At 61.5% G+C, this 24349-nt stretch overlaps 2 protein-coding genes across 7 annotated transcripts; one reads left to right on the forward strand and one right to left on the reverse strand.

Moving 5' to 3' along the window:
* The first annotated feature begins 684 nt into the window (after positions 1 to 684).
* On the forward strand, positions 685 to 12840 carry GIGYF1 (GRB10 interacting GYF protein 1). 5 transcript variants are annotated; one of them, XM_075564947.1, is made up of 28 exons: positions 685 to 827; positions 4769 to 5066; positions 5717 to 5844; positions 5946 to 6003; positions 6109 to 6222; positions 6311 to 6440; positions 6553 to 6648; positions 6833 to 6944; positions 7065 to 7173; positions 7429 to 7469; positions 7665 to 7835; positions 8046 to 8281; positions 8378 to 8489; positions 8950 to 9084; positions 9268 to 9368; positions 9527 to 9698; positions 9801 to 9967; positions 10091 to 10191; positions 10273 to 10389; positions 10512 to 10612; positions 10817 to 10899; positions 10988 to 11119; positions 11200 to 11424; positions 11643 to 11842; positions 11928 to 12088; positions 12165 to 12328; positions 12434 to 12563; positions 12646 to 12840. In XM_075564947.1, exons 5-28 carry the CDS (start codon positions 6188 to 6190, stop codon positions 12696 to 12698), a joined length of 3084 nt encoding a protein of 1027 aa, XP_075421062.1. In that variant the 5' UTR covers positions 685 to 827; positions 4769 to 5066; positions 5717 to 5844; positions 5946 to 6003; positions 6109 to 6187; the 3' UTR covers positions 12699 to 12840. The 5 variants fall into 5 exon arrangements, with proteins under 5 accessions (XP_075421062.1, XP_075421060.1, XP_075421061.1 ...); XM_075564945.1 differs by having other exon boundaries at positions 9801 to 10191; XM_075564946.1 differs by having other exon boundaries at positions 9801 to 10191; positions 11646 to 11842.
* Positions 12841 to 15472: 2632 nt separating this feature from the next.
* Positions 15473 to 20829, reverse strand: GNB2 (G protein subunit beta 2). 2 transcript variants are annotated; one of them, XM_075564948.1, is made up of 10 exons: positions 20482 to 20829; positions 18097 to 18242; positions 17818 to 17856; positions 17618 to 17724; positions 17210 to 17273; positions 16965 to 17127; positions 16798 to 16864; positions 16391 to 16592; positions 16082 to 16298; positions 15473 to 15977 (listed from the first exon to the last, which is right to left on the reverse strand). In XM_075564948.1, exons 2-10 carry the CDS (start codon positions 18151 to 18153, stop codon positions 15871 to 15873), a joined length of 1023 nt encoding a protein of 340 aa, XP_075421063.1. In that variant the 5' UTR covers positions 18154 to 18242; positions 20482 to 20829; the 3' UTR covers positions 15473 to 15870. The 2 variants fall into 2 exon arrangements, with proteins under 2 accessions (XP_075421063.1, XP_075421064.1); XM_075564949.1 differs by lacking the exon at positions 20482 to 20829 and adding an exon at positions 20021 to 20284.
* Between the last annotated feature and the right edge of the window lie 3520 nt (positions 20830 to 24349).

Below are 24349 nucleotides of genomic sequence, written 5' to 3' on the forward strand. Positions count from 1 at the left end.
CTCGAGGACTGCAGTCCAAACCCACCCGCCATTCCCTGGAAAAAACGATTCCGTCACGGATCGCAAAAGCCACGTGTAAAAAAAAATAACCTAAAATAAACCCCATCTAGAGCGCGTAGGAATCCCTGGCGACGGGTTTGAGTCGCCTTATGAGAGAGACAGGCCCGAAAGCCGCCATCCAGCCTCGCGAGGTCCCCCGGGCGAGGCAGGTAGAAATTCCAGGTGTCCGAGGCCACGGCTCTTCCCTTCTCCCGTGACCTTATTCCCCACACGTCTGGGACCCTGGGCCGCGTCCAATCCAGGCGGGCTTCCCGAAGGAAGCGTCCCGGAGGAAGCCCGCCGGCCTCGGCGTCCCGCGCGTCCGACGGCGGCGCGTCACGTGCCCCCCCCCCCCCCGGCTGCGGGGAGAACCCCGGGGCCCCCGCCCCGCCCCCCGCCCGCGGCCGGCCCGGCGTCACGTGACCGGCCGGGCTCCGGGTCACGTGCCGGGCGCTCGCAGGGGCGGCCGTCGGCGCCGCGCCCGCAGGCCCCGTCGGGAGCGCGCCCGGCCGTGCGGGGTCCGAGCCCGCGGAGCCGCAGCGGGCGAGGGCGCGGGCGCGGGCGCGGGCGGCGGCGGCGGCGGCGGCGTGGGCGGCGGAGGGGGCGGCCCCGCGTCCCGCGTCCGCGTCACGTGGTCCGAGGCGGGCAGCCATCTTGCTACAAACACAAACAGAGAGGAGCGGCCGCCGCTGGAGCGCCAGCGCCCCCCTCCCCGCCGCCGCCCTCGGCCCGCCGCCCGCGCTCCGCGCCCGCCCGCCCGCCCGGGACCGGACCTCTCGCCGCCCGCGGTAAGCGCCCGGCGGCTCCGCGAACCCGGCCCACCGCGGGGCCCGGGGCAGGCCCGCCCCCGACGCCGAGCCTGCGGGCGCCGGAGCCAGCGCGCGGGCCTGGGCCGGACCCTCCCCCGTCCCCGCCCCGGGGGCCCGGGCCCTCCGGCCGCACCCCGCGCCCCCTCCCTGAAGGACACGTTGTCCTCCGGCCCGCCTGCTGCCCACCCCCGCGCCCCTAACGGTCGCCCCTTTCGGGCCCCTCCGCACCCCTCGCCGGGGCAGCGAGGGGGCCCCTCCCTCCCCACGCTCCAGCATCCTCCGCCGGGCCCGCCGAGGGGGCCCCCGGCCCGGAGCCCCTCCAGGTGTCCCCCCACGGACACGCACACGCTGCAGGCTGCCTGCCGGGATGCTCGAGGCCTGGCCCCGCCGGAAAGTCGAAACGCTCGCGACTTGGGGAGCCGCCGCGTCCCCTCAGCAAGCACCTCCCCAACCTTTCCTGCAGCCCGCCGCCGCCGCCGTCGTGCTGGGTCCCTGGGGTCCCCGCCGGTCGGTCAGTGTGAAGCACCCTCCTAACTGGAGACACCCGCCACGCTGCCTGTCACCGAGGAGCTAGCTCCTCTCAGCCCATCTTCCCTGTGGCCCTGGCCACTGCCCCCCCAACCCCCCCACCGCTGCCGCTTCCCTGTTTTTCAAGTAACTGTAGACGGACCCTGATCTCTTTCACCGTTTACCTCGTCCTTGCTGGACCTCCCCAAGAGTGGCCAGGTCTCCCCCCCCCCCAAGGGCTATGGGCACCCGTAGGTGCTGAATGCATACTTGCCTGCAACCAGCCTCCACGCACCCATCTCATACCCTTCCCTTCGCCAAGTTCACCGCCTCTGGTCTGCCCCTGAGCAAGCTAACGGGCCAGGCTGCCAGGAGACTGACCCCACTGGTACCAATAGGCCAAGCCTAGGCAGCTCCTCCCATCTCTGCTGTTTTCCTTTGCAGCCCCAGCGCCCCGTCGTAGTTCCTAGATTGTGGGTGCGCACCGTCTTTCATGTAAATGGGCAGGCTCTGGGGGGCATATCCGAACTTTGTGCTTGCCATAGCCCCGGGGCACAGGGTCTCCTGTGGTGACAGTCATGTTGGGGATGATTGTGATGGAGAAGGGACCCCAGTTTGGCTGGACTGGCACCTGTGGTTGGGCGTTAGGGAGGTGCGGGAATCGTCCCATTGAGGGATGAAAAGGCGGCAAGAGGGGGTGATGTGGAGAGTTAAAAGGAAAAGGGGGGGAAGCTGCTCAGCTCACAAAGGGTGCCTGAGCATATGGGACAGTGGCTGTTGCTGGCCGATCCTTTCCCAGCCTTGGAAAGTCAGGGGGACCCTGTTGGGCAGCTGTAGTATCCCTTTTTGTTGTTGTTGTTGTTGATCCTGGCAGGAAAACAAACGAGAAGGAGCAAATGAGGTAAAATGAAAAAGTACCCAGGCTCAGGATCAGGGCGGGGGGTGGGTCCATAGGAAGGAAGGAAGTCTGGGGTGCAGCGCTCAAAGCTGGATAAGTAACCCGGGGTAGAACTCAGTGCTAACCCCAAGGTCAGCAGTTCAAAATCACCAGTGGCTCCTAGGGAGAAAGCAGAGGCTCTGTACTCCGATAAGAAAGTTACACTCTCAGAAGCCCAGGGGCCGTTCTGCCCTGTCCTAGCGGGTCACTGTGAACCAGTGGCAGGGTGTTCAGGTTTTGCATTTTAGGACACAACTCCAGTAGAAAGACCCGGAGAGTAGAGAACGGGGCCATCCGGACACACCAGCTCTGCGGGAGAAAGAGGTGGCAATTTGCCCCGGCATCCCCTACCAAGCCGTCCGGCTCCGCTTGCTGGATTTGCTGTGTGTCGGAACCACTCAGGGCAGTTTCTTCTGCCTGTGGCGAGCCTCCATCCTGAGGAAGGAACTAGTCGCTACCTGGGCTTGGGGGCTGGAACTTGGCCTTGCCCCAAGGGCTGGGGATTTGTGGTTCCACACGTTGGCTGCTGACCACCAGCCGTGCTGAGGGAGGGGCATGCAGCTGCTCTACCCCTGTGAAGAGTGACAGTCCTGGAAACCCACAGGAACAGGTCCTTAGAGGGTCGCTGTGAGCTGGGATCAGTGCCACTCGATGGCAGCGAGTGTGGGTGTTTGCTTGTTTGCTTGCTGTAAATAATGGTGCCAGGAGCCACTGGCTAGTCAGGGAGGGAATGGAGTGAGAACGTCTTGCTCTTGGCCCTGAGTGGGTCAGGACCACCTGCTCTAGCAGGACCACCTGCTCTAGGGTCTTTTCTTCCTGAGTTCTGAACTCCAGACCAGGCTTGGGGTGGGGGGGCAGTGACCCTGGCCCCCAGCCTGTGAGTATTGAGGGTTTGTGTGTCATCTCCAGCAGAGTGACAGCCATGCAGAGGCCAGGGCAGTGACTGCTGAGCCCTGTCGGGCCATTTCTTTACGCAGCGACCCCGTGTCTGTCTGTCTGTCTGTCTGTCTGTCTGTCTGTCTGTCTCTCTCTCTCTCTCTCTCTCTCTCTCTCTCTCTCTCACACACACACACACACACACACACACACAATTTTCCAGACTGCAATCTGTTCTAGGGACTGGGTGGGTTTGAACCGTCAGTCTTTTGACTCTTAGCTGAGAGGAGGGCACGTTGCACCAAGTGAACGTGTATTTGGGGCCCTTAGAAGTAGGATGGAGTGGTGGGTGAGCCAAGAGCTGTGGAAGGCAGAGCTGAGGGACCCTGTGAGCAGACCCGGACGTGGAGCAGCTAGGAAAGGACTCGTTCCTACCTCCTTGGCCGCTCTCTGCCCCTGCTCTGTGTTTCCTCAAAAGGGCCTCTTCATGCTTTGAGAGTGTGCAGTCAAGAAACTTGGGGCCACCCCTCTTTCTTTGTCTGAAGCTAGTTTCCCAAGGATTTCCCTCCCCTCCCCATTGGTCAGGTTTCCCTCAGGGGACAGACTCACCTGGGGATGGCGTTCTGCCGTTCAGAGGCCAGCGGGAGCCGGGTCAAAGGGACTCACTCCACTTATGCTTGTCTTGCTCACTTCCCAAGAGCTTGACTGGGCCTTAGCAACCCCCCTCCAGATACAGCCTAAAGTCTGCTGAATGCCACCCGGTTTCACAATGTCCCCTGGTTTCACGGGGTGGCATCCCAGGCACTTTAGTCTGAGGAAGGCCAGGCGCTCGTCCCGGTTTGCTGGGTGCTCCCACAGCCGGGCTCTCCCAGCGTCTCCCCAGCAGCAGGCATGGGGGGTAGGGGGGATGACTGCCTTCTCTCCTGAGGGCCTCCCTGCCCCTCGCCCACCCTGGTGAAGCCCCTGTCCTCTGCTTACTCCTTGCACCAGGCCAGAAAGTGGAGCAGAGGGAGGGCGCGTTCTCCCGAGTTTCCCTTCTCCCCTGTCAGTGCCCGCAGTCCTCAGGGCGGGCCTTGTGGAAGCCAGGGCCTCTGTAAGAGTCTCGGCACTCCCTCTCCTGAGCAATGGCTGGAGTGGGGGCACAGCGCGTAGTCAGTGCCCCCGATGCCTGCGGGGCGGTGGTATAGAGAAGGAAGGACCTGTACTCCTGCGGTGGTTCCAACCCACTCGGAGGAAGAAAGATGAGGCTGCCGGGCCCCAGGTGGCACTGTTGGGGTAAGTAAGCATCAGGCTGCTAACCTCAAGGCTGCCAGTTCAGTCCCACTAGTTGCCCCTTAGGAAAAAGTCGAGACTGTCTGCTCTTGGAGAGACGCACAGACTTCCAGGGCCGGTGAGAGCAGAGCCAAGTGGACTCGGTGGCCGTGGTTTGGGGATGTTGTTGGAACCCTCGAATTCAGCAGGGGAAGCTTTTTGGCTGACCATCCCCTCCAGTAGATCGCCTTGTGAGGTGGCTGTGTCATCCCCAGACATGACTGACAGAGGCTGTGGTAGAGAGCCCCTGGCTGGGGAGCGGGCTCAAACAGCCGCCTTCTACCCTCAGGCGCCGTGCTTCAGGAAGTGGCTGCAGTCTGTCTCCCCACTGCCACTCCAGGTGGGGTGCCTCTGGTGAAGCCTTCGTCCCACGAATCCTCCTTCCCTGTCACCGAGAGCCTGGGAGTTGATGGGTGCTGTGGAGGTGGGCTGCTCCAGCCTCCCACCCTGCCACTGACTGTGGCCTCCGCCCCCTGCTGCCTGGACACCACCGGGGATGAACCACTGGCTGACCGCCGCCCCTCTTGTCCCTTAGAGGGCCTCCCACTGCACTCTCTCCAGCCGCCAGAGGAAAAGTCACTTTGCCTGTATGTCTCCTTCACAGCTGGGGCATTGTGTTGTAGAATTACTGTCCCTCCTCTCCTGGTCTGGGGGAAGGGGCTTGGGTAGTGATTGGCATATGACGTAGCTGCTCCTGAAAATGGGCTTTCCTGTGTATCATGCCCGTCCTTGTCTCTGGAACAGCCCTCCCCGCACCCCCCCTTAATGGGGCTTCTCCCGAGCTGGGAACCTGGCTCCCCCACCTCCAAGTAGCCCCCAGGCAGCAGTGTTGCACTCGGAGGTGATTCTGAGCCTCTCTTCCATGGTCAGTCATTTCTCTCCTGGGAAGTTTGTGACTCCCGTTGTTCTTCCTGCTGCCCCGTGCGTGCATGCGTGTCTGCGTGTCCTGAGTACCGCTGCACCTCATCCGCCCTAAGGGCAGCCCTGCACACACAATGTCTGCGCCTTTGGGGAGACCCATCTGGCATGCTCCCTGCAACACCACCGCCTTCTGGCTTCTTGCCTCCCCCCCAGGGACCCCAGTGTTTCCTGGATGCCCTCACTGCTGCGGAGGCGGAGGGGGTGTTGTGGTGTGTTGCTGGCCAGCCAGCCCTCTTCAGGCAGGTTGTGGCCACAGGTGGGCCATAGTAGCCCATCTGGCATTCATATCACCGCCATCTTCCCTTCCCCCTGCTAGGGTCACTCGTCGCTCCCAGATGTAAAGGTCCCTTCCAGTCACTCCCGAGGTCAGACTAGTGTCCAGGAGCTTGGGAAGTCTCGCTCACTCAGCGTACGCTGTGTCAGAAGAGAGGCCAGCTTGGCCAGGTAAGGTTGGGGCTGGTGGTGGGGGGAGGTGTGTGAGTGTGCCTGCCTGAAAGCCCTGCAGAAGCTTGAGCACGAGCTTCCGGTTCTCCATCTGCCCCCAGGTCGCCCGTGCTGACTCCTTGTGTGGCTGTCTCATGGTGTGAATTGCCACGGGCTCAGGTGAGCGCTGTCGGCAGCCTGCCTCTGTGCCCACCAAGGGACCCTACCTGGCCCAGAGGTTCCCTGGGCTGCTCCTCTCCAGCACACCCCCCCTCTTCTCCACAGCTATCAGAGTGAACGCCAGTCTCCCCCCCCCCTCCTGCCGCGCTTCTCCCCGTCCCTCCCACCTCGAGGATACTCCACGATGGCAGCAGAGACCCTCAACTTCGGTCCTGAGTGGTGAGCCCAGCAGGCTGTGGAGCGGGCGTGGGGACGAGGGCTGCGCCCCCCTCGGCCTCACCCTTTCCCATCCACACACCTCTCTCAGGCTAAGGGCCCTTTCCAGCGGGGGCAGTGTGGCCTCCCCACCCCCGTCTCCGGCCATCCCCAAATACAAGCTTGCGGACTATCGCTATGGGCGAGAGGAGATGCTGGCCCTCTACGTGAAGGAGAACAAGGTGAGGGATTCGGGATGTGTGGTGGGGGAAGGAAGAAGAGGCCGGCTCACCTCCACCCGCAGAGAGGACCCAGGAGTGAGTGTGTTTTCAGAGCTCTTGCCCCACTTGGCAGGTCCCCGAAGAGCTGCAGGACAAGGAGTTTGCCGCCGTGTTACAGGAGGAGCCGCTGCAGCCGCTGGCGCTGGAGCCTCTGACGGAGGAAGAACAGGTGGGCCCAGCCGGGGACTGGGATGTGGGGAGTCTGGGAAGGGCCGCAGGCTGTCCTGCAGGTTTGGGGTGTTAGGAGGGATAGGGGCATCACAACTGGGAAGACAGGCGGTGAGGGGGGACTTGAGGGTGTCAGAGTGACTGGGTACCTGTGTCCTCACTCCCACTCCTGGCTCCCTCCTCAGAGAAACTTCTCCCTGTCCGTGAACAGCGTGGCTGTACTAAGGCTGATGGGGAAAGGGGCTGGCCCCCCGCCAGGCGGCACTTCCCGTGGCAGGGGCAGCACCAGAAGCCGAGGTAGTAGGGTGTTGTGGTGTGGGCAGCAACAGTGCCCGTGGCTCGGGGGACAGGGTGGGTATGTGGTGGTTAGGCGGTTGGGCAGTGCCTGGTTTGCAGCACACCCCACCCCTTCCCCAGGCCGTGGCCGAGGCGACAGCTGCTTTTACCAGAGAAGCATTGAGGAAGGTGACGGGGCCTTCGGAAGGAGCCCCCGGGAGATCCAGCGCAGCCAGAGCTGGGATGACAGGTGTGGGATGCACAGGGAGATGACGGGTCTTTGCCACTAAAGGGGAGCCTAGACCCATCAAGCAAAGCCCCCATGGTCTCTCTTTCCCTGCCGCCACCGTGTGGCCTGCTCTGCTCCATCCCTACCAGCCTGCCTCTTCACCCGTCCTCTCTGTCCCTTCCCATCTTCCCCTGGGCTTGGGCGGCAGAGTGGACAGGGCGAGAGGAGACCCCGTGGGGGCCTGGCCTGCTCTGACCCCGACCCTTCCTTCTGCAGAGGCGAGCGGCGGTTTGAGAAGTCGGCCAGGCGGGACACAGGTATGGCAGGCAGGAGCGTGCTGTGCAGGGCTCTGCAGTCAGAGGAGGCAGACTGGCTGGCCCCGTTAGGGAACTGTGTTTACAAGAGAGGGACAGGAGGCCTGGAGCTGGCCCCTTCATTCGCCAGCAGGTCAATAATAGTTTTGGGGGCTGTGGCTTCCATCCTGCTAATAGCACCCCCTTTCCTGCTGCCAGCACGCTCGGGGTTTGAGGAGAGTGGAGCCGGCCCTCGGAAGGAGCCCGCCCGCTCAGACAGCGAGAACTGGCGCTCTCTGCGGGAGGAGCAGGAGGAGGAGGAGGAGGGCAGCTGGAGACTCGGGGCAGGCCCCCGGCGAGATGGCGATCGCTGGCGCTCAGCCAGCCCTGGTGAGACAGGAGCATGTGAGAGGGGTTCTGTGAGATCCGGCCTTTGCAGGCTCCCTTGGCCCATAGGAAGGAGCAGAAGGCTCTCTGGGTCAGGTGGTCCAGAAGTGGTCCCAGAGATGGTGGTGGGGCCTAGGGGTGTCCTGGTGGGCGGCAGAGGGGAGGAGGCTCTGGCCTGCCTCTGCTGATTCTTCTCCCACTTGTCCTGCCCAGATGGTGGCCCCAGATCTGCTGGCTGGCGCGAACACGGGGAGCGGCGCCGCAAGTTTGACTTTGATTTGCGCGGTGAAGAGGAGGGGCGAGCTGGGGGAGGCGGCTCTCACCTCCGCAGAGGCCGTGGGCCCGACGGCTTTGAGGACGACAAGGACGGGCTCCCGGAGTGGTGTCTGGATGATGAGGATGAAGAGATGGGCACTTTTGATGCCACGGGCGCCTTCCTGCCTCTCAAGGTAGCTGTGCACGGACAAGGGGCGGTTCTTACAGCTCCAGACCTCTCGTTCCCTATACCCCCTTACCTCCCCGACCTGTGCCCCAACCCCACACAGAAGGGCCCTAAGGAGCCAATCCCTGAGGAGCAGGAGCTGGACTTCCAGGGACTGGAGGATGAGGACGGCGAACCTTCAGAGGGGCTGGATGAGGAGGGGCCTGAGGCAGCAGGTAAGCTGCAGCATGAGAGCAGGCGGCTCACTCGGAGCAGTGTCCCACCTCTAGGATCTCTAGGTGGGAGAGGAAAGCAGGGGCTGTAGGTTTGGAGGGGCGGCATCCCAGAACAACAGAGCTCTGTCCTCAAAGGCCTCACAGGTGACATGTCACCAAAAGTCCCGCCTGGTCCCGTGACCTCTGAGGACCCCTTAAAGAGCCCGTCATTCACGGACATTCTGTGTGGCCAGCCCTGGACGGTGACAGGCCACAGGCCTCCCTTGTGCTGACTAGTGACGAGCACGGCTCAGCTTGGGCTGAGTCCTTGGGTGCTGGTGGAACTGACCAAAGCTAGAAGGGCATCCATGGACCCCTGTCCAACGGCCCAAGATGTGATCCTGTATGGAGGGGCTGAGTGCACAGCTGTCCTGAGAGCCTGCCGCCTTTTCCTTGGTGAAAGTTGCTGCATCTCTTTCAGGTGGGAAGGAACTGGGCCTACTGCCTCTTCAGGAAAAGCCGCCCAGCTCCCCGTCCCCCCTGCCAACCCTGGGCCCCCTGTGGGGAACAAATGGAGATGGCGGTGACGCTGTGGAGGAGCTGCCGGCCACCAAAGGTAGACAGCGGCAGGGCTGGGCATCAGTGTGCACCTGGGCCCTCGGGTGCACAAAGTCACCCCTATCCCCAACCTGTGGAGAGGAGCCACATGGGCCCTTTAGTTGGCTGGAAGTGGTTGGAGCCTAAGGGTGGGCAGGGGACGGTCTTGCCCCCATCCACACCTTCCTGTCTACACTCATAGGAGATGATATGCGGGGCATGCAGCTGAACCATGGTGTGGGCTCCCCCCCTGGGCCACCTGGAGAGCTGGAGGATGATGAAGGCTTGAAACACCTGCAGCAGGTGTGTGGGGGGGGTAGGGGGAGGAACTCATAAAGATCCCCATGGTATCCCCATGTCCTTCCTTTCTGTCCTACCCCAAATCCAAGCTTTTTCCATTCTATAACCCTGAGCTGACCACCTGGCCCCTCCTGGCCTGACTTCTCCCTCCCGGCTCCCAGGAGGCAGAGAAGCTGGTGGCCTCCCTACAGGACAGTTCCCTGGAGGAGGAGCAGTTCACAGCCGCCATGCAAGCCCAGGGCCTGCGACACTCGGCAGCCGCCACCGCATTGCCCCTCAGTCACGGCGCCGCCCGAAAGTGGTTCTACAAAGACCCACAGGGGGAGATCCAAGGTACTGGGGCAGGCGGCCAGGTGGGGCACAGTGGCCATTTTTAGGCAGCTCTTGGTTGGTGGCCTGGCCCCAGCCTCGACTCTGCCCTCTCCCGTGGTCCAGGCCCCTTCACGACCCAGGAGATGGCGGAGTGGTTCCAGGCTGGCTACTTCTCGATGTCACTGCTCGTGAAGCGGGGCTGTGATGAGGGCTTCCAGCCCCTGGGTGAGGTGATCAAGATGTGGGGCCGTGTGCCCTTTGCCCCAGGGCCCTCGCCACCCCCACTGCTGGTAAGCACAGGAGGAAGATGGGGCGGGCAGGGACGGCGACGGGGGGTACGGAGCAGGACAAGGACAAGCGTCTGGACCCCAGGAGGCCTGCCCCGTGCCCTGGGACTGCGATCCCTCCCGCAGGGAAACATGGACCAGGAGCGTCTAAAGAAGCAGCAGGAGCTGGCGGCGGCTGCCTTGTACCAGCAGCTGCAGCAACAGCAGTTCCTTCAGCTGGTCGGCAGGTATGGGGAGCCCCGAGGGGCCGCCCAGGAGGCAGGGTCCTGGCTTGTGGAGGTCAACAGCCCCCCACTGTGCCCTTGCAGCCGCCCACTCCCGCCATGTACGCTCCGGGAAAAGGCAGCTCTGGGAGACCTGCCGCCACCGCAGCAGCAGCAGCTCACAGCGTTCCTGCAGCAGCTCCAGGCTCTCAAACCCCCCAGGTCTGTGGGCCGAGGGAGCCCTGCCTGTCGGTGCCCCCCAGAACGTGACTGGGTGTGGGTGGACCTGCATGCACACTCTGGAGTGGGTAGATGGGGCTGAACCCCAGTGATTTGTCCTGCAGAGGTGGGGACCAGAACCTGCTCCCGACGATGAACCGGTCCTTGTCGGTGCCAGATTCGAGCCCCCTCTGGGACGTACATACCTCAGCCTCATCACAGTCAGGTTCGAGGCCCACCAGCTGCCCACCAGCCTCCAGCTCCCCCATCCCGCCCCTGGCCCAGCCAACAGGAGGGGCTGTCTTGAGTTCCCGGTGCTCCGCCTGTTACTGGGTTACCCCTGGCAGCCGCCCCCAGGCCGTGGGTAGGGTGCCCCAGACCACTGTCAGCCTGCAAGGGCGGAGCTTCTGAAGGCCCTTGGCTCCTGCAGGTGGTGAGGCCAGTCTTTGGGACATACCAATGAACTCTTCGACTCAGGGTCCAATTCTTGAACAACTCCAGCTGCAACATAAAGTGAGTGGGCACCCGGGGGCTGGGGTCCCTGGGTGTTGAGGGCAGGGCCCAGGCTTCTCCCCTCCCCCCTAGCTAACCTCCAGGACAGTGTCAGTTCCAGGAGCGCCGGGAGGTGGAGGAGCGGAAGCGCAGAGAGGAAAAGCGTCGCCAGCAGCAACAGCAGCAGCAGGAGGAGCAGAAGCGGAGGCAAGAGGAGGAAGAGCTGTTTCGCCGCAAGCAGGTGTGGGGAGGAGGGGCAGCCAAGCTTTCGGGTTGTCCACGGGGCCGGGGCCAGCCGCACTCAGCTGCCTCTCTGATCAGGTGCGGCAACAGGAGCTGCTGCTGAAGTTGCTGCAGCAGCAAGCAGCCGCGCCCGGCCCTGTGCCCCCTGCGCCCAGCTCCCCGCCCCCGCTCTGGGCTGGCCTGGCCAAGCAGGGCCTCTCCATGAAGACGCTGCTCGAGCTGCAGTTGGAGAGCGAGCGGCAGCTGCACAAGCAGCCCCCGCCTCGCGAGTCCACGCGTTCCCAGGCCCCGAACCACCGCCTGGTAAGCAGACTGGCCCTTCCCCCAAGGAACTGAACCCCCGGGACCCTTGGGAACCCAGTCCAGTCAACCCTGTGTTGGTGGGGGCAGTGACGGGGAGGCCGCAGGCCCTGGCGCCTCTGGCTCTGAAGGTTTCTTTGCCCCTGCCTCGCCCACCCTTTGTCCTCACGCGTGCACTCTGGTTCCCTGGTTTGGGCCACCCTGACTTCTTGCTTTTGTAGCAGCTTGGGGGCCTGGGCGCTGCCCCCCTGTCCCAGTGGGTAGCGGAAACTGGGCCCCTGTGGGGCGGTCCTGACAAGAGTGGGGGCGGCGGCGGCGGCGGCGGCAGCGGCCTGGGGCTCTGGGAGGATGCAGTCAAGAGCGGAGGCAGCCTGGCGCGCAGCCTGGGCCTGAAGAACAGCCGGAGCAGCCCGTCTCTCAGGTGGGCGCCGGAGCCTGGCCTGGGTATGGGCGTGCGGGGAGGCGGCGGGACTCCTGGCGAATCTGCCGCCTCTGCCCCTTCCCAGTGATTCCTACAGCCACCTGTCCGGTCGGCCTGTGCGCAAGAAGACGGAGGAGGAGGAGAAGCTGCTGAAGCTGCTGCAAGGCATCCCCAGGCCCCAGGACGGCCTCACCCAGTGGTGCGAACAGATGCTGCACACGCTGAGCTCCGCCGGCAGCCTGGACGGTACGGGGACAGTGGCCTGTCCTGGGGTCCGGAGCCTGGGCCGGGTGGACCCTGACTGCTCCGTACCGCCCTGTAGTACCCATGGCTGTAGCGATCCTCAAGGAGGTGGAATCTCCCTATGACGTCCATGACTTTATCCGTTCCTGCCTGGGGGACACGCTGGAAGCCAAAGAATTTGCCAAACAGTTCCTGGAACGGAGGGCCAAGCAGAAAGCCAGTCAGCAGCGGCAGCAGCAGCAGGTGAGAGGCCTGGCTGGACCTGGCCGGTGAGGCAGCGGGGAGGTGCCCTACACCTTGAATACACTCGGGGCCTTCCCTTGACTCACCCTCTTTGCCACCCTGCAGGAGGCTTGGCTGAGCAGTGCCTCCTTGCAGACAGCCTTTCAGACCAACCACAGCACCAAACTCGGCCCTGGGGAGGGCAGCAAGGCCAAGCGGCGGGCCCTGATGCTGCACTCAGACCCCAGCATCTTGGGTGAGTTCAGGGCTGGGCCGGGGCAGGAGAGCCCGAGAAGTCTGGGGGACAGAGCGCCAACCCAGCCTCCTCCTGGCTCCAGGCTACTCCCTGCACGGACCTTCCGGTGAGATCGAGAGCTTGGATGACTACTGACCAGCCCCCCGGGGCTGTCGGCCAGGGGCAGCAAGCGGCAGCAGCCTGGACCCTCCTCGGGTCCACAGCCTGCAGGCCTCCCCACAGGGAGCATAGGAGAAGCGGGGGCAGGGTCCCCAGCACTTGTTACAAACCACACAATGCACCTTAACTCACCCACCACGAGGCACTTTACAGATTGGGGGGGCAGGGGTTCTTGTTTTGTTTGTTTTGTTTTGTTTTTTAACAACATTGAAGAAAACGTTAGGAGAGACAATAAAAACTAAGAACTAAACTCTAAGCACCCCTCCCCCACATCCAGGGGCAGTGGGAGTGACAATGGAAGGTCTACAGAGGATTTTTTTTTTTGTTTTTTGTTTTATTTTGTTTTTAAGAAAAAAGAATGGCTGGGGGTGGGTGGGGAAGGATACTGAAAGAAATGACACACTGTTCGTTTGGGGCAGTGGGGACACAGGCCCCGTGTATCTGTCCTACCTGCCCCTTCCCCCCCTCCCCCCAGGCTGCACTTACCCTCCCTGCCCCTATAAGGCGGGCCACTGGGGTAACTGGAAGCCGGGGGGCCAGCAGTTTGCACAGCGAGGCCCCCTGGGAGCCCCGCCTGCCGGACCCGCTGTGACTGGCTGAGGTGTCCAGGGCAGGAGCCAGAGGCGCCCTTGGCTTCACTGCTTCGGGGAAAGTTGCACAAATTGGATGAGCTGCCTCTGATCCCTGGGCGACTGTCCTTCGCTGGCTGCCGGGTAGATGGGAAAGGCCAGGCCAGTGCCAACCTCATCTGGTCGTGGGCAGCAGAGCTTTTGCCTCTGGCCCTGGGCAGGGCTTCCCCCACCACTGCCATTGGGGGAAGGGCCTGGGTGTGAGGCTGAGCGCCCCAGCTCCCTGCCTTGCCACATGAATGTATTCTCTGGGCCACCAGCCTCTGCCTGGCTCCCTCCAGGAACCAGAGGGGCACCACGTCACGGACTGAGCTGGTGCTCCTGGGAGGCGGGCAAGCTGGGGGCCAAGAGGGGTAAAGGAGGGGCAGCTTGGGTTGGAGGGAGGGGTGGAAAGGGAGTTGTTCCCCCTTCACCTCTGCTGCCTGCTGTGTGGAACATGGACCACCCACCCAGCTCTGCTCAGACCACCCCCTCCATCGACCAAATGGGAGGAGTCAGTGACTTCTGCTCTGCCCTGGACCAGTTTTTTAATGTTGCGTGAGGTTGGGGGTCAAGAATAGAAGTGTGGGTCTCCTAAGTCAGGAGAAGCCGCCCTCCCTATTTCTGACTGACTGACTCTGAATCACCTACCTGGTTTGTCTCCATCTGTTGTTTTGTGGGTATGTGCGCGCGCGTATTTTTTAAATGGTTTTGGTTTCTCTAACTTCTCCCATCGACCTCATTGCTCGGAGCGCAGTATTAGGGCGGCGAACCCCTGTCACTGCCTCCTCCATGAATGTATTTCTCCTCCCAGCCCTGGGGACACTGCGAGTGGCTTTTCCCCGGTAGATTCCTTCCTTGTTCATCCCCAGAGACTTTTTTTTTTTTTTTGCACCAAAGTGGCACCTGGGTCAGTGTTGGGTCAGGCTGGCCTTGGCGGTAGAAGGGGGCCCTCCGCCTGCTGCTCCCCGGTTTCAACAGTGTTCGAGTCCGTGAAAAGACAATATTCTCTCTAAAGCAATAAGGGGGTGAAGGGCCAGGGGGGAATGTCTCGCTGCTGCTGGCCCCCCAGCTCCCCCTTTCCTCTCACCAGTGTTTGGTGGCATTTGGGGGGTGGGGGGACTACTGTTGTGACTGAATGTAATCCCCCCACCCCTGCCGCAGCCAATGCAGGGGGAGGGGCACGAAACTCTTCCTGTCTCTTCCTTCCCCTCAGCTGAAGAGACTTTGAACTTTGGGGGCCCTTGAGCCTGGAGAGGCCTTAACCCTGTGAGGAAGTGTAGGGGGAGCCCTCTCCCACCCCCATCTCCTTCTGAGAGTGGTCAATGTTTACAAGCCCCTGAGCCCCCCCAGCCCCAGGGGGTGGACATGGCTCCATCACCATCCTTTCCAATCCTAGTCTTTCGGGGCCCTTGCTGCTCCCCAGCCCTCCTCAGGGCTGGGGTTGGTGCAGGGCCTCTTCCATAGCCCCTTGTCCCCACGATCTCCCTCCCTCCCCACTCTGTGACTTCCCATCTTTTCCCTGCCCCTGTAAATACCCCTTTCCCCCAATAAAACTTGGTGTGTGTTTCCCCCTTTATGCCTCTGCTATTGTCTTGATTTGGGAAAAGGGGCTATGGGGTGGGTGGGTGAGCCTGCTCCAGGCTGGGACTGAAGGCTGGAGCAGTGTCACTTGGAGGGCTAGGCTCTCCCCCCCCTCCCCTGCCTTCAGGGTGGGGCTGTGTTCAGCTGGCCTTGGGGCCTGTAGGGAGAACATCTGCCCAGGGGCTTTGGGGAGAAGGGCCGGGCTTGGTGTGTGAAGACCTCTTCCTAGGGGGGTGAGGGTGTCCCTGTGGTGAGGGAGCTGGGGCTGAGCATGGCAGCATGCCTGCCAGCGGTAGGAGTGCTGAGTGTATGAAGACACGCCTGCCTCAGGCAATGCTGGGAGGGTCGGGCACGCAGGAGGTCCTGCAGAGGGCTGGGTTAGGGGTGGAGGGCTAGCTGTGTGAGGACAGCTGCCTCCAGCAGAGGTGGGGACTCGGCGTGTGAGAGGACAGAAGGGCTGCATGTGAGGAACCTGGGGTGGAGGAGCGCCCCTAGGATGACCCCAAGCCTCAGGCAGCTGAAACCCAGGGGACAAACACAAGCAAGGTGGACATCAGGCAGAGTTGGAATTGGTTCCTTTATGGAAAAACTGAAAATATAATAAAAATTAAAATAAAACCAGTTTTAAAAAAGCCAGCCCCTGGAGTTCCCACCTCCTGCCTCCCGGCCCTCTGGCAGGGGCGGTTGAGGAGGGAAACCCCAACCCCAGGGCAGCAAAAGGAAGAAGGGTTTCTGCCCCTTCTATTCCCCCATTCTATCCCCATCTTTATCTCCACAGCGGGCACCCCCCCCCCGGGAGGAACCAAACCTGGGTATGGGGGATCAGGGACCCACGGCCCCATGGCCCGCTGGGGGAGGGAGGCTTGGCGCACCCAGCCCCAAAGCTCCCGGCCTGTAGTGTGGGCATGGGCATGGGCAGGGCCCTCCCGGCCTGGGACCAGCTGGGGTTGGGACGGTTAGTTCCAGATCTTGAGGAAGGAGTCCCAGGAACCTGTGGCCACAGCCATGCCATCATCGGTGACCCCGAGGCAGCTCACGCGGTTGTCGTGGCCAGCAAGGACACCTGCAAGGGAGGAACACATCAGCGAGGACCTGGCCTGGTATCCCGGCCCTGCCTCCCTCTCGCCAACACCTGCCCCCCCGCCGCCCCCCAGCCCCAGCCCTCACCTGCACGGTCACCCTTCATGGCGTCCCAAATGTTGCAGTTGAAATCATCGTAGCCAGCGAGCAGCAGCCGGCCACTTCGAGAGAAGGCAACGGAGGTGATGCCACAAATGATGTTGTCGTGGGAATACATGAGCAGCTCCTGGTCGGCTCGCAGGTCAAAAAGGCGGCATGTAGCGTCGTCAGAGCCAGTGGTGAAGGCGTAGCCGTTGGGGAAGAACTGTGGGGACAGGGGACTCAGCGTGAGGCACGGGTACAGAGGCGGCCCAAGTAGCTGGCAGGGAGAGGGGCCCACCCGGCCCTGGCACTCACAGCCACGGCATTGATGTCAGATTCATGGCCGATGAAGGTCTGTCGGCACATGGAGTCCCGCACGTCCCACAGTTTGATGGAGGCATCGCAGGCACCTGACACAAAGGTGCGGCCATCTGGGGCCAACGACAGGGACATCACATCCCCACTGTGTCCTGAAAAGCCCACCGTCTGCTGGCCTGTCTCAATGTCCCACAGGGCACTGTGGAGGTGACAGGAAGGACGGAGTCACATGCTCTGCAGAACAGGTTCTCCGCCTCCCTCCCCTTACCCCTACCCTCTGTCATGTTAAAAGCCTCCAGAGAAGCCTGTTGGGGCCCCAGGTCAGAGAGCCTGATGTGGGTAGAGGAGACCCTCGGAGAGAGGGTAGTGGCTACAGGAGACCCAGACATCCAGCAGGGCCTCACCAGGTGGTATCCCCGGAGCTGGTGATGATTTGGTTGTCATCCAGAAACCGGCAGCATGACAGGTACCCTGGGAGGGGAAGAGGCTGGTCAGCCAGGTCCCTGATGGGAAGGGCTGTGCCATGCCTGTCTACTGCAGGAGGGCCCACACCCTGCCACGCCCCTCTTACCAGTATGGCCAGGCAGCTCCCGGCTGACCCTGACATTTCCCTCACGGGTCTTGAGGCTGTAGATGGAGCAGATGTTGTCCAACCCCCCACAGGCCACAAAGTTCCCTGAGGGTGCGTAGGCACAGGTCATGACCCAGGAGGAACGCAGTGGGATGGCATGGACCTAGAGAGGAGGGGCGGTGCCAAGTTAGAGCCACCCCAGGCCCTGCAGTCCGGCCTCATCCGACTTTGGGGGCCGCCTCTACCTTGTTGGTGGTGTAACTGTCCCAGATGATGAGCTTCCCGTCCTGCGAGGCGCTGACCAGCAGCCTGTGGGAGAGGCAAGGAGCTCAGGGCCCAACAGCCCTCCTCTGCAGGCAGGAAGTCTGCCACACCCCTGGGGCACACATCTGAGACATCTGAGACAGCTCCCAGCAACAGCTTGGGAGGCCCTGGTTACCCAGACCCCTGGGCTGTTGGGGAGTCAAGGTCTTCCAAAGAGTACTCTGGCATCCTGGGTCTTTCTCCAGCTCCAAGAGGCTACCCACTCTTTCGCCCACCCCTCCTCTGCCAACTGGCTCTAGAGTCAGCCCACAAGCATGCTCTGTGCGCACACGCGCGCACACACACACACACGCGCGCGCACACACACACACACACATACGCACACACACCTTGAGTCTGTCCCCCAATGCATGGCGTAGATTTTTGCCAGGTGCCCACGGAGGGTCCTCCGGGTCCGCATTTGGATTCTCCCCACTGGGTCCAGCCCAGCTGTGATCTGGAGGCAGAGGCAGAGGCAGAAGGCTCAGGGAGAGGCCCCCAATCCTTGCTCCCTCCCTGAACCCCAGCTCACAGCCTGGACTGCTCTCACCTGGGTCAGTGTGGAATCCCCACATGCTTTCCGGGCATCCTGTGGGAAAGAGACCAAGGATCGGGTCAGGGAGGCCCCCAAGACAGGGGAACCCGTGGAAAGCAAGACGGGGTGGGGGTGGGGGGCAGGCAGAAAGATGGCAGGGTGAGTGAGGCACTGCGTTCAGGGTACCTTCCCCCACCTCCCCCACCAGCAGAACACCGCAAGGCGGCCACCCCGGGCCCGCACACACACCCTGCCCGCTCCACCTCCCTAGACCAAGCACTGCCAAGCCCTCACCCGGATCTGGTTCCGGAGCTGCTCGGCCTCCTGTCTCAGTTGCTCCAGCTCACTCATGGCGCCGGGCCCGTGGGGCGGGGTTGGGGGCGGCTGGGGGCCGCGGGACGGGGGCTGGGGGAGGCAGCTCCTCGCCGCTGGCCCGAGGCCTGGGGGGGATGCAAGCTGACGTCAGGGCCAAGGCCGCGGGAAACAGCGAGGGAAAGGCGGGGTTGGACGCTGTCCGGAAGGGGTAGGCGCTGGCTGGGCGGCAGTGGGAGGGGGCGGCGGACTGGGGCCTGAGTCCCTGGGGCAGAACCCGGGTCCCGGGGGCCGGAGCAAGGTTGCAGATGACGAGCGGCAGCAGCACACTTCCTCAATCTCCCTCCCGCCCCCCGGAAACAGAACGGGTAGTGCAAGAGGAAGCGAGGGGGAAACCCCTCCCTCGGACAGCAGTCCGGGCGGGACACGGCGCGGCAGGAACTGGGCGGGGGGACGGGGGGGGGGCGGGGGTCCCTTCGAAAACAGACCTGGTGTCCGCCCCAGGCACCACCCTGCAGCACCTCACTTTCAAAGGGGCGGTGCCTCTTTCAATTCACCCCCACAGGCCGCACACCCTCCACACACCCCCAGCTTCGATGGAGGTGGGGGGTGGAAACCGGCGGGGGAAGCTGGGCTGCTCGTGGAGTTGCCTAGGCAACCGTCACCCGGACTGAGCACCTCATTGGCGAAGTGCCCCCACCCTAGTCCCGTTGCCAAGGCAACCACATCCACCGCAGAGACCTGTAGAGTGGGTGACCCCACCCCCGGCCCCGTCGCCCCCGCCCGGCCCAGCCTCCCGCCCTTCCCCGGAACCGGCCAGGGTGGCTGTTTACAGGATTTGGGAAAAGCCGATTGGGCACTAATAGGTTCGGGACGGCTCACCCGCGGATAATCCCCGAGCCGGCTGCGCCCCATTAGCCGCCTATGGCGGGTGGGGGCGAGGGCAGCAAGCGGCTTCTCGCTCCCAGCGCAGCGGACGCCCAGCGTCGCTGTGCCCGCAGAAAGCCCACGGGAGCCCTTCCCGAGTAATTAGGGCTCCGAAGAGAGGTCCCGCGCCCCGAGGCTCAGCGCTGTTCTCTCGCAGGCGCCGCCGGCGGTGGCCCCAGGTGGCCGAGCCCTTGCGCCCTCGGCACCCCAGGCGCCCATCCCACAGGCCCAGCACCGGAGCCCTAGGGGCCTTGCTGGCCCTGCTCCAGGGCCCGGCATCCTGTCCCCCCTCGGACACTTGTTGTGATCGAGCCATGCACACCGCACTCTGCCCACCCAGGCGCCCCCCCACCCACCCCCTGGGCGCTCGTTCCTCTTCCCACTAACATCTCGCCCCTCGGTTAAGCTCAGCGATGGGGAATGCCCCACGGGGAAGATGGGCACAGAGACTCTCCCCACCAACTCGGGGCACACGAAGGCCCTTCCCTCCAGCCCCCAGCAGCCCTGACCCAGGGCAGAGGAAAAGCGACAGCCCGAGGAAGCCGCTGGGGGCGGGGGCGACACTCCCGGCCATCAGTCTCCCTCCCTCGCCCTCCAGGGCGCCCCTCGGCAGCTCCCCCCGCCCCCCGCGTTCCGGAGACGCTGGAGCCGAGACCCCAAGGAGAAACAGGAGTGTCACCGCCTCCGCGGGTCTGGCGGGGCGAAAGGGGGAGATGACAGGAGAGGGTCCGGAATCTGGCAGCTGGAAGGCGCGGGCCGCTGCCGCCCTACGAAGCTCTGTGGGCCCGGCTCTCGCGGCCCCCACGCCTCCATTTTGCCCAAAAGAAAGCTGGGGGTGGAGGTGGGGGGGCGCCTGAAAGGTAGGCTTGGGGTGAGGAGCAGTAAAGGGAACAGGGAGTGGGGGCAGAAACCACCAGCAGAAGCCAAATCGGGGTTAGGGTGGGGACGGAGGGAAGGGTGGCCTCGCGGCCTTGCTTGCCTCTCTAATTCCTGGGTTTTGCAAGACGAATGAATTCCAGAGGGTGAAATAGGGGGGCACGGGTTGGAGGAGAGGGTACTCAGAAGCAGGCGACAGGGGGGTGGTGGCGGTGAGGAAAGGAAAGGGGGCGGGCCGGGGCCCGAAGGAAGCCCCTAATTTGGCTCCCCAACTTCTGCTGAAGCAAGAGGCAAGCGGGGTTGGGATAAGGCCTGGGGTCCAGCCAAAAAGCTGCTGGTGGTGCAGGGATGGCATGCATTATTGGGGGGCCAAGGTCCCCCAGTTCCCCTTCCGGGTTTAGAAGCGACGGGGCCAGAGGAAGGGAGGGGAGGTCTGGGGAGTTACGTCCGCTCCCAAGAGGCCAGACCGTGGAGCCAGAAGGAAGAGAAGTTTCCCCCCCAGGGAATTTTGGGGCTCGGGAGGGGGCAAGCGGGGGTGAGGACTTCTTTTGTCAGCGGAGGTACCTGTGGCGGTGGGACTCTGCGAAAGGGTCGCTGGAGGAGTGCGGGAGGTTCTGTCTTCCTCCGCGGCGGAGGCGGCAGCTGCGGCGGCGCGGATGGATATTCTCAGTCACTCCAGCGCGCCCGTCCAGCGCTGCTCTCCCTAGAGCGGAGGGATCCCGTCCGCCGGTGACGCGGCCGCCGCCGCCGCGCCCAGGGTCCGGTTGGGCGAGACCAACTACTTCGTGCGGGGGGGTCGGAAGAGAATAATGACGCTTACCGGGCAAAGCTCGCCTGAGTCATAGCAAAGGTATGACTCAGCACGGTTTTCAGCGCAAAACGGACCGAAACAAATCGTTGGCTTCCCGGAAAGACACAAGACATCCCCCCTTGGGGCCGACAGAGGTGGTACCAACGCAGGGAAGGATGCAGGCGCTCGGTGATCACGTGACAGCCCCATCGCCCCCGCCCCTCCTAGATTGGGCGGCTCTGAACTGGGAAAGGAGGCTCGACGCCCCAGTTCTCCATGGACCACACCTCTCACCCGGTGGGAGCCACGCCCCTCGTGAGGGGGCGGGGCCTCGAGGCCGACGGTCACTGGCGGCACAGGGTCAGAGTGTTATTCCTTTGGTCTGTCCGTCCATGTGGGGCCCCTAAGAATGCTGGGAGGAGGGCCTGTCCAGGCCATTCTCCAGACATGCCAGTGGGCTTCTGTGGAGCCCTTTACACAGCCTCACATATGTGTATTTTTACACTGGACACTACAGGAGCCCCACTGCCGTAGTAGGTCAAGGTCAGCGGTTCGAACCACCAATCTCTCTCCGCGGAAGAACCATGAGACTGTCTGCTCCAGTCAAGATTTACAGTCTCCCCCTCATGGAAGCCCCATACGGGGTCACTATGTGTTGAGGGCATGGCAGTTGTTGTTAGGTACCGTCGATGGTTCCAACTCACAGCACAAAACCCTGCCAGGACCTGTGCCATGGTCACAGTGGGGACGGTGGGGCCCGCTGGGGCAGCCACTGTGACAGTCCCTCTCCTTCTTCCTCCTTTTCGGGGCCCCACGACTTGCTGTCCTTTTGTGAGACTTGGTCTCTCCCGATAACATGTGCAAGGCACTTGAGCTGAAGTCTTGCCTTCGTCTTTCCAAGGAGCATGTTGGGTTTGGTTGTGCTTATTCTGGCGCTCTGGAGACACTGTGGGTTAGCCCTTGGGCTGGTAGCCACAGCCCGAATCCACCACAGTCCCCAAGGGGAGACAAAAACCAGTTGTCTACCCCCACAAAGATTGGCAACGCCTCAGAAACCCGACGTTGGGTCGCTATAGGGTCGTTATGAGATGGAATTTGACTCAATGGCAATAGGTTTTGAGTCATGAGTTCAACGGGAGGCCCAGAGACATAATAATGGGCTAAGCACTTTGGCCATAAGGTCTGCGGTTCAAACCCATCAGCCACTCCAGGGGAGAAAGACTAGACTGGCTGGCTGCTCCCCATAGTTTTAGGAACTTTAAGAATTTCTACTCTGCCCTACAGGGTCACCAGAGGTCAGAATCAACTCCATAACAGTGCGATGAATCAGAACTGACAATAGTAGGGATGGGCTTTTTGGTTTTCTATAAATTATTTAACTCAGAAACACCCTATGAGGAGCCCTGGTGGTATAGTGGTTATGCACTAGGCTGCTAACCACAAGGTCAGCAGTTCGTAACCACCAGCCAGCCTCCCCTCAAGAGGAAGATGGGGTTTCTACCCTTGTAAAGAGTTACAATCTCAGAAGCTCACAGAGGCAGTTCTATCCTGTCCCACGGGGTTGGCATGAGTCTAAACTGACTCGTTGGCAGTGGGTTTGAGTTGTGAAGACTCCTATGAGGTTAAATACTAGCGTTGTCTCCATTTGACCGTGGAAACAAGGACAGCAGCAGAGTTGAGATCTCAACCAAGGCAGCCCCATCAACTTTACTAGGCCGTGATATCAATAGTGGCCTCTTGATGAAGCCCTGACAATGAGATGACACTCCATGGACAGCTTCTGTTTCTGCATCTGTAAAGTGTCGATGGCTACCTTCTCAGCAAGCCTCTTGGACAGTTATGCAATCTCCATGGCTTGGGAAAATGCTTTGGAAAGTTCAAGCCAACAAATAGCTTTCATTGTATTCTTGTACAATTACAGAGATTTAAAAAAATCACAATGGAAGGGCATTAAAGAGAGGTTTTCAAAGAAAAAAGGACAATAAGGGGCAGGGGTGGGGGAGTCACAGTCTTGAGTATGCACAAATTCTAATTATGCGCATCCCTGGTGGAGTAGTGGTTCATTGGGCTGCTAATCACAAGGTCAGCAGTTCAAAACCACCAGCTGTCCCTCAGCAGAAAGTCAAGACTTTCTACTCCTGTAAATAGCTACAATCTTGGAAAGCTTTAGGCGCAGTCCTACCCTGTCCTATAGGGTCGCTATGAGTCAGAATAGATTCAATGGCAGTGAGTTTGGGGGTGTCTTTTGGATTCGCCAACTCAGCGAGGACCCCCCGGTGGCACTGTAGAGTAAGCATTGAACTGCTAGACCCAAAGTCATTAGTACAAAACCACCAATGACTCCACCGGAGAAAGATGAAAGATTCACAGTCTCAGAACCTTATGTCGGGTCACTGTGAGTCAGCATTGACTCAAGGGCAGTATGTTTTTTGTTTTGCTTTTATTTTTTTAAGACCCAAATCAGTGACTTAGTAGTCATAAATAAGTGTCAATTAGATGCTAGAATTTGGAAGGGAGCTTGCAGATCATTTATCACAATTTCCTCAATTTACTGATGAGCAAAATGACTTTTCTAAAGTCACTCAAAAAGCTAAAAGCCCAGGATGAAAACCAAGCTGTGTTTTTAGCTCCAGAGGACCTGACATGGCTTCCACTCACTTTGACTTCTGGGGTTAATATGCTGTCCTATGACACTCACTCCCCAAATACGTCTCAAGCCTCAACTTCGGATCAGGCACTGTCAGAGGCAGTGTGACCATAGTCGAGAACAACATGCTCAGAACCTTCTGCTCCCTGCATGCCTGGGGTTGACAGGAGAGGGAGGGCAGAGGACCATATAAAGAACTATGAGTGCCAGGCCATTCACTGAGAGCAGTCCACTTAAGAGGGGACACATGTGGGGAGAAGAACCAAGAACTTGAGGTTGAGACGTGTTAGGTTTGAGATGTCTATGAGTTACACAAGGGGGCATGTTCAACGGGCAGCTGCAGAAGCAGGTCAGAGGCTCAGCAGAGACATCTGGGTTGGAAGAGCGCCTTGGGGATGAGTGGTGTATTAGAGCGGATGAAGTCATAAAGAAAGTCCAGGAAAAGACAAGATGGCCTAAGACCAAACCCTGAGGAACCCCACCAGTTAGAGGTCAGATGGAAGAGAGCAAAGTGCCAAGAGTAGCCAGAGAGCCAAGAAGCAAACCAGAGGAGCGGGGAAAGGAAAGCGTTGGCTGCTGCAGAGAGAGGAAGCAGGACTGGAACGAGAAGCGTGCAAAGCTGACTAATAAAGAGGCCGGCTGACACTGACATTGACATTGTCTAGAGCATTTGCAGTGGATGATGGGGGTCAGGAATGGACTGGTGGTGGGCTCAGGGTGAGTCCGAAATGAGATAGTGAGGCCACCAAAGTGGATTCTTGGCTTGAAGGGCGTGCAGGAAGATGGTGGGGGGGGGTGCAGTGGGAAGAAAATAGAGTCAAGGTCTTTGGTTTTTAATGCAAGCTCCTAGCACTCATGCAGAGGCTGCCGGGAAGGGTGGGAGAAGAGGAATCAGAGAAGAAGGAGACAGAGAGGTAAGGGATGCCCAGTGGATGGCCAACTTCCCTGGGAAGGCACAAGTCCTGGGCATGCATGGAGGGACTGACTCCCATGTG

Source organism: Tenrec ecaudatus, chromosome 12 (assembly GCF_050624435.1).
Source record: "Tenrec ecaudatus isolate mTenEca1 chromosome 12, mTenEca1.hap1, whole genome shotgun sequence".
NCBI lineage: Eukaryota > Metazoa > Chordata > Mammalia > Afrosoricida > Tenrecidae > Tenrec > Tenrec ecaudatus.